Source organism: Megalobrama amblycephala, linkage group LG18, assembly GCF_018812025.1.
Source record: "Megalobrama amblycephala isolate DHTTF-2021 linkage group LG18, ASM1881202v1, whole genome shotgun sequence".
In the NCBI taxonomy this organism is placed as follows: Eukaryota; Metazoa; Chordata; class Actinopteri; order Cypriniformes; family Xenocyprididae; genus Megalobrama; species Megalobrama amblycephala.
Genome location: NC_063061.1, coordinates 35,415,011 through 35,427,931, shown reverse-complemented (window position 1 = coordinate 35,427,931; position 12,921 = coordinate 35,415,011). Strand labels below are relative to the sequence as shown.

At 36.7% G+C, this 12,921-nt stretch overlaps 2 protein-coding genes across 2 annotated transcripts; both read right to left on the bottom strand.

Moving 5' to 3' along the window:
* Positions 1–2,151: 2,151 nt before the first annotated feature.
* On the bottom strand, positions 2,152–6,371 carry LOC125253034 (CD209 antigen-like protein D). The gene is made up of 5 exons (XM_048166768.1): positions 5,995–6,371; positions 5,614–5,901; positions 5,339–5,466; positions 5,139–5,236; positions 2,152–5,039 (listed from the first exon to the last, which is right to left on the bottom strand). The coding sequence occupies exons 1-5, from the start codon at positions 6,014–6,016 to the stop codon at positions 4,907–4,909; spliced, it is 669 nt and encodes a 222-aa protein (XP_048022725.1). The 5' UTR covers positions 6,017–6,371; the 3' UTR covers positions 2,152–4,906.
* Positions 6,372–8,334: 1,963 nt separating this feature from the next.
* Positions 8,335–11,074, bottom strand: LOC125253025 (C-type lectin domain family 17, member A-like). The gene is made up of 5 exons (XM_048166758.1): positions 10,708–11,074; positions 10,326–10,619; positions 10,043–10,170; positions 9,031–9,137; positions 8,335–8,567 (listed from the first exon to the last, which is right to left on the bottom strand). Exons 1-5 carry the CDS (start codon positions 10,892–10,894, stop codon positions 8,438–8,440), a joined length of 846 nt encoding a protein of 281 aa, XP_048022715.1. The 5' UTR covers positions 10,895–11,074; the 3' UTR covers positions 8,335–8,437.
* Positions 11,075–12,921: the final 1,847 nt, after the last annotated feature.

Genomic DNA, 12,921 nt, shown 5'->3' with positions numbered 1-12,921 from the left:
CGTGGCACGCTCCAAGATAACACATCTAGTGACTAACTGAATGTTGAACCTGTAACAGTGTTGAGGCTCTTGACTGCAGTGTGTTCGCATGACCTCTCTAGTCTTTTAGTATTGATTAGATTCACTTGAGTTTCTTTCAGGTCTTCTGCTGTGCAAATGATTCACTTGATTTTCTGATTCTCTTTCAGATCTTCTGCTGTTCAAATGATTCACTTGAGTTTCTGATTCACTTTCAGATCTTCTGCTGTGCAAATGATTCACTTGAGTTTCTGATTCTCTTTCAGACCTTCTGCTGTTCAAATGATTCACTTGAGTTTCTGATTCTCTTTCAGATCTTCTCCTCGCTGCTTGTCCTCCTTCACCACCTTTTTCACTGTCACTGTTTTACAACTTGTATGTGGAGATTATTTTATTCTAATTTTAATTTAAGAATGACTTATTTTACTACTTGTTATTCTTTAAGTATTTATGTATTATGTCAGTTTAAGAAATGTTAGTGTTCCAGTTTTTGACTGTTTTAATGTGTTGTTGTTTTTTTTTTTTTTTTTTCTCTTCAACACTCGTGATTTGCTGCTTGTAAATAAAGCTCATCTTGGTTCTTGTTTCTCATCTCTGGTGTGATTCTTGTGTCCGTCGGCTCCGTTATCACTGAGTTACAGCATTATAAAAGTAACTAATTACCAGGGAAAGTAACTATTGCGTTTATTTATTTTTTTTTTAAATGGGTCAAATAACTTGCACACCCTTAATATTAAATAAATTTAAATCTAAGAATAAATTATTCTGGATCTGATTTCTTGGTAGCAAGAAAACATGGTTTCATATTTGTTTAAATACTCCTATGTTATGTTTTCAATTCATCTATTTGATTATGAAAAGTGAACAGCAAGAGTAAGATGCATCAAAGATGCGCAATATATCGGGAGGAATGGAGTGGGTCAGATATGATTTTGACCATTAAGTTTTGTTTTGTTAAGCCTTTCTTTAAAGTAAATTTCATTCAGTAAAAATTGTATCTTAATTTTAAACAATGTTTCATCAACCAATTGTCTGGATTTAATTAGAAGCAAATATAGCAAACAATAACCAAGACATGAGGCGCTGGCGCGATCACATGTGCGTGAACTGAAGCGCGTTTTATAGGTTGAACCGAGGCAGCTTGCCTCACAGACATGAGAAAAATATCCATAGAAAGCTTGAAATATCTACTATGCTATAGAGAAACTTAAACATGATCCAGACTGACGAACAAAATGAACAAAAGACTGATGAAAAGAGGGGAAAAACATCATCTTGCACCAACATTTATTAGAGAGCTTTTTAAACTGTTCATGTCCCACCCTTACTTTTATCACGTTTTATTGTAGCCTGTTAATTGTGGTCAATTTGGCTAACTTTTAGAATTTGTAATCTATTAAGGGGATATATTTTCACCATTACAAGACTTATATTACAAGTGTGACATGTTTCATAATAATAGTAATGGTAATAGTAATAGTTTTATCAATTTTAGAATGCACTGTATTCATTTGTTTTAAATGAAACGATGTTACTAATGAACAACAACACAAAACTCCTACAACTGAAACTACTGTTGTGACTGGGTAATAGTACACCACTTATTTTTTTAGGACTACCCTGTAGCTAATCATGTGCTGATTAGCATCTTTGAGAAAATATCTAAAATTGTCACTACTGAAACTTCACATGTAGTAAATTTCGGTTTTTGGGTGTTATTCCATAAAATGTAGTTTTTATGTGTACAACTGTTCAGAACTGTGCTAGCTAACCATGTGTTGCTGATTATCATCTCCAGTAGTTTGTGATCTATTAGTCTTGTAAGATCTGCTGGATGTGTTTCTGAAGCTCCATTCAGTCAATATTATTCAATATCAGTGTTTGAATGTTATTTCTCTCCATCAAACCCAAAGTTCGCGAACACCGAGATGCAGCAGAACTTCTAGATTAATTAATGAGTGAGTCATTGATCCAAACGATTCATTCGAACAGCCGATTGACTCCGGAACGAGTCATGATTGATTATGAGACACAGCTGATCCGAGTTGAGCGTTTCTCTTTCTTCAGTGAGGTTTGATCTCCTTATATAAGACGATCTGGAGGAGCTCCAGCTGGAGATGTGCTGTTTGTTGGTGTGTATATGTGTGAGCATGACAAGAAGAGGAGAAGTGGTAAGAATCAGAATATTTCTTCTGAATGTCATAATGTGCAGAAAGAAACATCAAATCCAGCTGTTGAGGCTCTGATACGGGCTAGAAGCTGAAGAGGATCCCTGATTTATTTCATCTGTTCATGTGTTTTCACTTCTGATCTGAACAAGACTCGTGTTTCGTCACAAAGATGCTATTGAAACTCCTTTCCATCTGTTTCTCGTGGCCTCATAACATAGCTGTAAAACTGACTTGATCATTTCAGTATATGTGAACAGACTGACTTGATCATTTCAGTAGATGTGAACAGAATCAGTTTCATTTTCTTCTGTTGCAGGAACTTCAAGCACTGTTTCATTCTTCTCTTTGTGTTTGTTGTTCTGAGTTTCAGCCTAAAAGTGTTTCGTGATTCGAAGACTTCCGATAGACCTCCTGGGGTTTAATAGAAATTAAGAAATTAAGACTTTTTTAATCTGGAGGATCTGCTGTGACTGACGTCTCTCTCCTTCTCCCTCATCTTTCTCTGTTAGATTCACAGCACGGGTCAGGATTGGCCAGGAGCTGAAGAAGAGAGGGCCGCTGCTGGAGAGGGTGAGAGAAGACTGAAAGCACAGAAAGAGTGTGATGACAGAGAGAGAAACTCTAGAGAGATGGAAACTGCTGTAGAGATGAGAATTAATCTGTAGAAGTCCAAGATCTGGCCGTGAAACAACCAAATGTGTCCTTTTAATATTAGAGCTGGAACACTTTCATTTGGTCACACTGGAGTTCAGCTTTATGCTTTTGTTTCAGGAGATGCTTCATATTCCGCTCTGGGAATGTGAGATTTCAATAAACACACTAATAGTGCTCAAACTACTCCAACTAGAAACCATATAAGTGTCTGGGAATGTTTTCCATTGATTATTACAGGAAAAACAGGCGAGACGCTCCGTGACACAAACCTGTAGCGACCCGTATGGATTTCTGTAGGAGGTTCTTCAGCCCCGTTTAATACAGAACTAGAGTCAGACGTTCAGTTACCACACGCTTTTATTCCCATAATGCTTCATTTTCTGTGTCACATGATCTAATCAAGAGTTTCTCTCTGTCCTAGACATCAAGCCAAGGACGGCCAGGGCTGCTCGACTGCCTCTTACCACAACCCCTCTCTGGCCTGCGCCGATACGCCAGCGCTCGTGGGGAGGAGCTCACAATAGAGTTTGTGGAGCAAACGGGGCCCCCCAACGCTCAGAGGCACGCACGCACACACACACACGCACACGCGCACACACACACACACACCCCTGATGTAGATCACGTGTCACACACCTGTCAGTCTCTCTTCTCACAGTCTCTCTGTCTTTCAGGTTCAGTTACCGAGTGAAGATGCCCCCCGCGCACCTTCCTCCCCATGAGTGCCTCGAGCAAACGGCAGGCCAGAGAGGAGGCAGCGAGAGCAGCCGTGGCTGTCCTGGTGGGCGAGGCTGAGAGGGAGATGAGAACACCACCCCCTCAGGTACACACACACAAACACAAACAATTATTTTCACTTGCACAAATGCTTCCAAATAAATTTAGGCTGCACAGAATAAATTTCAGGTACATGCACAACCAAAATGGTCACAATTTCAAGCCTTGCTATGAAACATGTTGTCAGGATCTGAAGCTGCAGTAATTATGAAAAAGTCATGACGTTGCTTTAAGTGAACCGCACTGCTCTGAAGTGTTCTGTTTTTGCAACTGTGGTCATGAACATGTGATATCCTGTTAAGATGATAAAAAGGCAACTTTTTTGATAACTTTTAATAATGTATTGAAAATCATTCAGATGGTGAATGTTGTTCTGTGTCTGTTCTGGGACTGTACTGCTCTGAGCTTCTATTCCTACACTTATGCTGTCGAGACTCAAAACCACTATGGTCAAAATGTCTCACAGCAACTTTGTGGCATATTTTAGCTGTAGGAAACTAGAACTGATCAAGTCTTGTAACAAATCCATTAAAAAGTAATGATTTAAATATTCAGCCTTTGAATGCTCTTTTTTTATATAATTACAAATGATATTACCAACATAACAAAAACTGTGAAGTTGAACTGAAAAAATTAACATGAATTTCACAATGTCATCTTGTGAGCTTTAGTGGAGTCAACAAATTTGTCTTTACACGTTAGCCAGACAAATTTTGTGCTACTTGATTGAGAAACTTATATATTATTGGTTAAAAGCAGACTGATGCTGTTAAGTGCTCAGATGTACACAGGTTTCAGTTCATGTCTGTGGAAATAAAGACTGAATATTCCCTAAATTTCTACCGTCTCCTCAGCATCATAGGAAATGCTTTTTGTTGTTTGTCAGATTTAAGCCGTTAGCTTAGATTTAAAATAAGTCTGTTGTTCCTAGTGTGAGGCTGCAGACTCTTGATCTGATGTGTGTTGGAGCTCATCGTTTGGTAGTTCTGCTTTTGGCATCAGTGGTATTGAGATATTGGAACTGTGTGTTTTTTTTTTATTTTTTTTTTTGTCGTTTTTTTTATTTATTTTTTTTATGTTGAGTACATATTAACATGACGAGAAGCTGCACACATGCAACAATAAAATATAACAGAAACACAAATTAATTTGCTTAATTTAATAATGATGATTTAATACAGTAGGACTTATAGCTTACAAAAAAGTACAACTATTATTTTTTTCCAAATACAAGTGTAACTATTTTTTTTTTTACCTGCTTTCTATTAGCCATCACATTACAGATTTTATTTTAAGGTGCTTTTTTTCTCACATATCCATTTAAAAACATTATCACATGGATAACCATACCACCCTAATGGATTCAGCACAGCACAGTTTTCCTCTTTGTCCATGTTGGGCTGTCCAGACGCCCAGAACCTGCATGTACAGATAAGCATTAGGTGTTCAGTGCTGCTTTCTGTGTGATTTGATAATCATTTATATCATATTAATCAGTTCAGTTCAGTAATTTCTTACCCAGAGGTCAGTGTGCTGCCATCAACCCATTTCCATGTGCCCTCCACATCACTGTCATTTAGACCAATCCAGAATTCAGCATTAGTTTTAAAAGACTCCTAATAATAGAAGTGAAATCATTTCTGTAGTGTCAGCTAACACACGTCTAATGTGAGTAAATGAATCATGAATCTGAATTAGTCAATCAATGTTTCACTCACTTGTTCCTCTCTGTTGTTTATGATGATCAGATCTGCTCCTCTGTTCAAACAGTCTTCTCTACTTTCAGCCCAGTTCTTCGTGTCAGAGGAAATGTAGTATAAACTGGATTGATTGCACTTCCATCCATCTAGTAACACAACCAGTTTAGTTATGAGTTGTTTGTTCTCGTCCACACTGAACTGAAACTTACTAATATCCGCATAAACCACATAAACACTGCATCTTTTTAATTAATGCTAAACATTTGTATAGTTTAAGTGAAGTTCAAGATTACCCAAAAATTGTGCTAACAGTTGTTTTTTCTCCTCATTTAACTGGTTATTTTGATTAATCGTGTTGCTAATGTCTTTCTCCAATTTATCTTTCTCTTTTAACAAGCCTTGGATCTCATCACGTTCCTTGTTCCTTTGTTGGTTGTATTTGTCCTCACTGTTTTCATACTCATCAGTCTTTGTTCTGAGTTCGAGACCCAGCAATATGATCGCCTCGACCAGAAGAACGCACTGCAGCACCAAACACACTGTAGCTCTTTTGTATCTTCTGTTCCTCACAGAATCAATTCCTGAACACCACAGACATGAAGATAAATGTTTCTTAATTACTCACATGACTAAAATATGTGTGTTGATTGTTATAATCAAATAAATCTCAATACCTGTGCTGTTCCTCTTGCACATTTTCAGTCGTTTAGAGTCAGATTTTGTAAGTTGCTTGTGTGTGGAAAACACAGCTGTGTACTGATACTTTCAGAGTTCAACGCTAACTACACCACTGTGACCGCACTGAGCAGTCATATCCTGCTTATATAAAAAAAGGTTTTGCAGATAAACAGCAACGATTTATGTTAAAATATTTTTGTACAATACTAGTAAAAGTAGTCATGTTGTTAAGCCTTTTATATCAATGTAATAACATTTCTTACTTCTTGTAAGTGATTGAAGTTGATTATTTTCCTCTTAAGTGTGAAGTTTCCGCATTACTAGCCTCACCATAGAGAATTTAAGTAAAGAAGAAGAAAAAAAAAATAGCCACACCCCAATCTCACTTCATTTGTTGAGTTAAAGGATTAGTCCACTTTTAAATAAACTTTCAAGATGAGCATTTATGGTTAAAACTTATATAATTTTCCATTTTTTTCAGAAAATGAGTGATGGTTTCACTAGATAAGACCCTTATTTCTCGTCTGGGATTGTGTAGAACAATTTGAAGCTGCAGTGAAACTAATTTTGACCTTCAACTGTTTGGTGCCCATTGAAGTCTACTATAAGGAGAATAATCCTGGAATGTTTTCATCAAAAACTTTCAATTTCTTTTCGACTGAAGAAAGAAAGACATGAACATCTTGGATGACATGGGGGTGAGTAAATTATCAGGAAAAGTTTATTTAAAGATGGACTAAACTTTAACTCCCTGAGGTCCGAAAACGCACCGGCGCGTTTTGCAGGATTTGTTTCACATTGCAGCAAAACAGACATAAGTAATATATCAATTGAAACTATAGAATGTCTTCTTTTATTTGTGTACACTCAGAGTAAAAACACAATGTTGTGCTTTTTGTAAAATAAAGAAAACTAACATGATGCGTGATCTCTCGTCTCCCTCTGAACAAAGTCCAATCTGATAGTTCTCAGAAAATGAACTGTAACTTATGAATACTAATGACAAAAAAAATGACACTTATGTCTAAAGAAACGTTGAAATGTCAGGTTTTAAATCATGTAAGTCAAATCGAAAAACAAACATTCTGTGTTTATGTAATCTGTATGAAAAGAGAGCCATGTCAGAAGTCCGAGATTCAGCTCATTACCCGCTAATGCGGCCACGCCCACGGAGCCAGCGCTATTCAGACGCAAATTCAGAGGCAATACTTGTATGCATTGTCTCAATCGTGTATTTATTGTCTTGAAAAGTGTTTATTTGGATGTTAAAGCCATGGTTAGCGATCTCTAGAAGACATGCCGTTAGTTCCTAGTTCCTTTTCTTCTTTATATGAATTTGTGGCCTAAAGGTGTACAGAGCGCCCTCCGGCTGCAAGTATGAATTGAAAGTATCCAGCACTCATAGTGATGACAATAAATATTACTTCTCAGTATAGAAAATTGACATAGACATATGATAATCCATCAATATTTCTCCAAATGTGAATGCTTTTAAGCTAAAAGCCTATATGAAATGCCATAGAGGTAACATAATTGTTCAGACACTTTGCATCACAGAAATACATTATATTTTAAAGAATATAATAGAATACCATTATTTTAAATTGTAATAATACTTCACAGTACTGCTGTTTATGATGAGCTGAGACATTATTACAGAGGGGTTTTTTCACAGCCTACCTGGCTGAAAGGCCTCATTAATATGCAAGTCATTTCAGGTCAATTATTATGTGATTCTTTTGTCTTCTCAGGTGTAAATGACCCATTATTCATGATGATTCACACCTCCACGCATACTGTGTTTCTTGACAAAAAGTGTCTTACAAAAACTAAATCAATATATTGTTTTATATGAAGGAGTAGGCAGCATAATTTTTACATAATTCTGAAGCAAAAACTCTAGTCTACAACCTCCAATACCCAGAAGTCTTGTGAACACAGATTTAATATACTTTTTTTGGCCTTATTTCAGTGACTTAAGTTTTTTGTTTTTTCAATAACCACGCATAAACATTATTCCTTCAAAAATACAAACATGTACATACATGTTCCTCACATATTATTGTAGCCTAGTTTGTGCTGAATACAGTGTAATGACACTTTTGTCATTTATATGTTTATGAACAACTGAAAAAAGCACAAATGTCAGGGCATGTCAAAACTTCTCCAAGCCCCAAATCAGCCTCAGACTCCAGAGGGTTAATCTATTGAAACACATTCAGTAATGTTAGTATTTGGACACTTCAGCTTTCACTGTGAATATGGTGGATGAGGAGCTGCACACATGAATCAGTAACAAAATATAATAGAATCATAAATAAATGTACTCAGTGTTTTAATGATAAAGATGATTTATTACATGGAAACTTGCAGAACTATGTTTCAGAACAAAAAGAGAAATGAGACAAATGTTGTAACAACCCTTTATAGCAATGTAAATTAAGATGTGTTCTTCTCACAGATCCATTTAAAAGTTTTTTTACATGAATAATCAGCAAACCCTGATGGCAGATTTATGGCACAATCCTTATCACCAGCGCTATCACTTGGTGCTCCATCCCTCCAGAACCTGCAACAGATCAGCATTAGATGTTCAGTGCTGCTTTCTGTGCGATATGATACTAACTGTGAGATAAAGTTTGTCAAGACTAACTTTAATTTTGTCTTAATGTTTAAAAGCATTTTAAAAGCTTGTTTTAATGGCTGTACAGTCACACAGATATACAGAATGACTGTAGGCAGTTGATCAAGTGGTTGTTGATTGCTATGGTGTTTTGGGTGGTTGTATATGGTTGCTACAGTGTACTTTATGATTGCAACGGTGTATCTGAAGTGTTCTGATCAGTTACCAAGGCATGCTATGTGGTTGCTTAGGCATTTCCAGGAAGTTTGTACTTTGTTGCTATGGTGGTTTTGTATTGATAGGTTATAAAAGGGCTGAAATATATTGATAGATTGACAGACTAAGTCAGAACAGACTGTAGGTCTGTGCCGAGTTTGGTGGATGTAGTTTTACAGGAGTGATTTCTCACCCAGAGGTCATGTTGGTGCCATCAACCCATTTCCATGTGTTCTCCACATCACTGTCAGTCAGACCAATCCAGACATCAGTGCCACCTGGAACTTGTTTTAAATACTCCTAATGAATGAAGAAACATACTTAAAGCAGCAAAACTGTTATCTAAGTTGGCCGAATAATTAATACATTCATTCAAGAAATTCATTGCAAACAAAGATGTACAGTTCAGACAAATTTCACGTCGCTCACAGAATGTCCACAAAGGAAGGTGTTGTCAGACTTTGGTTATGTTCAGACTGCAGGCAAATGTAGCAAATCAGATCTTTTTGCTCACGTGACTCAGATCTGTTTTTGTCATGACAGTGTGAACAGCACAAACCACATGGAACCTGATCTTTTCAATTCCGACTTTCATATGTGGTACTAAATCTGGTAAAGATCAGATGTTTTGCAGTGCGACCTCGGTTTGAACAGTCAAATCAGAATTCATGTGACTTTTACATCACTCTAGTCTAGAGCAACATTCGTCACAATTCTGAACTCATGGGAGTCACTTTCAAAGGGTTTTACATACACGACGTGGAAGGACAATGATGTGTCAGAACTCATAAGTATTACAGTGACAGCTCTATATACAAGCAAAACACGAGGACTCCTACCATAAATTTCTCTTTTATCTCTTTTATTGCATCCTCCTCTTTTTTTCACACTATAAATCACACTATAGCACACTAAAAATAAATAAGTGAAATCACTTGCTTTAATGTCCTCCATGTTTACTTCCATATGACAGCGTGCTGCGTGATGTCTTTTTTATCATTATTTTGCGCATGCGGGTCAGTCCAGGACCGTTATCTGTTCACACTGGAATCTGATATTGGCCACATTTAAAACAACAATGTGAACAGCTCTACAAAAACATTGGATCTGAGCCATAAATCAGAATTGAGCATCCTTGGTGTGAACGTAGCCTTTGTTGCTCCAAACTTAGGTATGGTCACAAACAATCATTCTCTTTCACTCACTTGTTCCTCTCTGTTGTTTATGATGATCAGATCTGCTCCTCTGTCTGTACAGTATCTTCTGCTCTCAGTCCAGCTCTTCTTCTCAGTGGAGATGAAGTAAAGACTGGATTGATAGCAACTCCATCCATCTGTAAGAACAACCAGTACAACAATTAGCTCTTTATTTCCTTCCACACTGACTGACACAACTTATTTATAACAGGTAACCCAAAACATACATACTATATTCTTTAAATACTGAATAGTTGTGTAGTTTTAGTGTAATGTTGTTGTTTTTTTTTACCTATTTTATGTATCCGTTGCCTCAGTTCTTTCATCTCCTTCTGTAATGTCAATTTTTCTGTATTCAGGGTTTTATTATAATTTGATAAATTTGTAGTATTCTCTTTCAAGATTGTTTTTTTTTTTCTTAACTCATTTATCTCTTCTGTGATGTTTTGGTACTTGATGTAAAACTCATCAGCCGTTTGAGTGAGTTTGATGGCCAGCACTATGACTGCAGTCAGCAGAAGAACACACAGCAGCACCAAACACACTGGAGCTGCTCTGGAGCTTCTGATCCTCACACAAACACTTCCTGTAAATTACAGATATGAAGATAAATATTTCTCAAACACTCATTTGAATTGAATGTTATGTTGCTGTAATGAAATGAGTCTTAGTACCTGAGTGTTGAAGTGTTTGATATATGGCAGTGTCTGAGTTCTCTGTTTCTGTCCTGACGTCATGATTCTTTGTGTCTCTGTTGGCATCAGTGATCATCTCCTCACCATCTTCTCTGTCCAGTTCTTGTATCTCATTGCTACTATTGCCATGAGTCCTCTTGTAGATTTTCGGTCTTTTGGAGTCCATTGTGTGAGTTGCTCGTGTGGACGCTGCTGTGCACTGATGCTTTTATTAGCTGAACGTGAACTACACCACTGTGACCGCACTGAGCAGTCATTTCCTGTCTGCTTATATAAAAAATGTTTTGGTGAAGGATACAGATCAAAGTTGTTTTTTTCTTCTTTCTTTCCCCCTTCATCTTGTAAGTTAACCCTTTGATATTAATATAATTTAAACTTTTTACCACTTTCTCTACAATGTGAATTGTAGAACAATGTATCTTTATTAAACATGAAAATTAAATTACACTTAATGTTGTTGTACAGTGTAACGAATTAGCTTGGATTATGGGTGAAATATATAATGATCAATCATAACCATAAATTAACCACAAGTTAAAAGCTAATTAACTAGTTAATAAAGTTTTAAATATGGATATTTTTCTTACAAAACCCATCACTTCACTTCAGAAGGTCTTTATTAACCCCCTGGATTATATTGCATTATATTTATGATGGATGGATGCATTTTTTTGCATCTAGTTGACATGCAGTTGTAAAGATACTTCAGTAGAATGTCTTAAGCGGACCATCAAAATAAAGTGTCACCCTTAATTGTGGTTAAAGACTGTTCTTCCATTGCATAAACTGGCTGCAATGCTCGTGTATTCTTGCTCTAGTTGGTCAGAAATGCAGAACAAAATTGATCTGATATTAGTGCATCTAAAGGTTAAAATATGCAACACTAAAGAAGGCTTCAAGAAAAGTTTTGAACTTTATTAATTCAATGAGGCTGACACAGAATGAAGTTAATTATGTGGAATCAGGCATTTGAATAAAAATAACACACCACAAAACTTTATTATAATATTAACAGAAAATCTTGACATCCACCCAGGCTCTCTTTGGGTCTGTTTACACCTGGTCACTTCATGCGTTTTTACTGATCAAATGGCTTTCTGATTTATCAAAACAATTCCATTTACACTTGGCCACATAAATGTGTCACTTAAAGCAACAAATATGACCTGCATTTTATTGATCATCAGCTAATTTCAAAATTAAAGACCGCAATAGGAGAGAGTGGCAACAGCACTATCTGGCAGTAACATGTTATTTAGTCTATAATACGCACTCACATGTTTATTTTTTAGCATTTTTTTGGGAGGATTAAAATTTACATATGTGGGCCGTATTCACAAAACATTTTATCTAACCACTAAGAGTTCTCCTAAATAGCAGTAAAAGTTCTTAGCTAAGAGTTTTCTCTTAAAACCTATTCACAAAGCTGCTGAGACAAACTTTTACTAAGGAATAGACAGAAGTCTTAAGCTAAGACCTCGTTACTATGGAGTATCCACACAGTGATTGGCTGATGGGGGAGGAGTCAGCGATTTAATCATAGAAATGTTGTAAAATGAAGTGTCATGCCATATTAAAATAAAGGTTTTAAAATACAAATGTTGTTCAAATTCAAATAAATATTTTTTAATAAAAATGTTGCCATAGTCAAAATAAAATTTTGCTATATTGTTGCCATAAAGGTTTTAAAATGTAGGCTGACTGATGCCCACCTGACATGAGCATGTAAATATGCTGTGATATATAGTTAAGATAGCCTGGGTGCCAGCCCGAACCCCGCCCACAACATTTTTTGGACGGGAAGTTCGGTCTGGACTCGATCCATTGTGGAGTAATTATGCTCGGCTCCCAGAAGGCCGAGCCAATCAAATTGCCAGGGCGGGCTTTAATCGATGATGGACAGGCTATCTGCGGTTACGTAACCACCCACGTCATCAAAGAGCGCTTGGGTTGAATTGGTTTTCACCAACGATGACTGCAGCTGGAGAAGTAAGATGTTTAGATTCCGCTATCACGTCTGTAATAAAAGAAATCGACAGCGCATTAATTTTAAAAGACGAACAAAGAACCGCAATCAAGGCATTTGTCGATGGGAAAGATGTGTTTGCCGTCCTTCCAACGGGATTCGGCAAAAGTTTAAGTACAAGTTCAACATACGTCACTTACTGCGTTGCTCTGATTGGTTGTATGTCT

Bases quoted from the DNA above. Each gene is read 5' to 3' on its own strand.
- LOC125253034 (XM_048166768.1), bottom strand. From the start codon at position 6,016: ATGTGCAAGAGGAACAGCACAG. The intron at 5,467-5,613 runs GTAATCTTGAAC...TTGTGTTACTAG, and splicing joins ACTGTTAGCACAATTTTTGG to ATGGATGGAAGTGCAATCAA. The intron at 5,237-5,338 runs GTGAGTGAAACA...TTCTATTATTAG, and splicing joins TAAACAACAGAGAGGAACAA to GAGTCTTTTAAAACTAATGC.
- LOC125253025 (XM_048166758.1), bottom strand. From the start codon at position 10,894: ATGGACTCCAAAAGACCGAAAATCTACAAGAGGACTCATGGCAATAGT. The intron at 10,620-10,707 runs GTACTAAGACTC...TGTAATTTACAG, and splicing joins TCAAACACTTCAACACTCAG to GAAGTGTTTGTGTGAGGATC. The intron at 8,568-9,030 runs GTGAGAAATCAC...GATCTGTTGCAG, and splicing joins GGCACCAACATGACCTCTGG to GTTCTGGAGGGATGGAGCAC.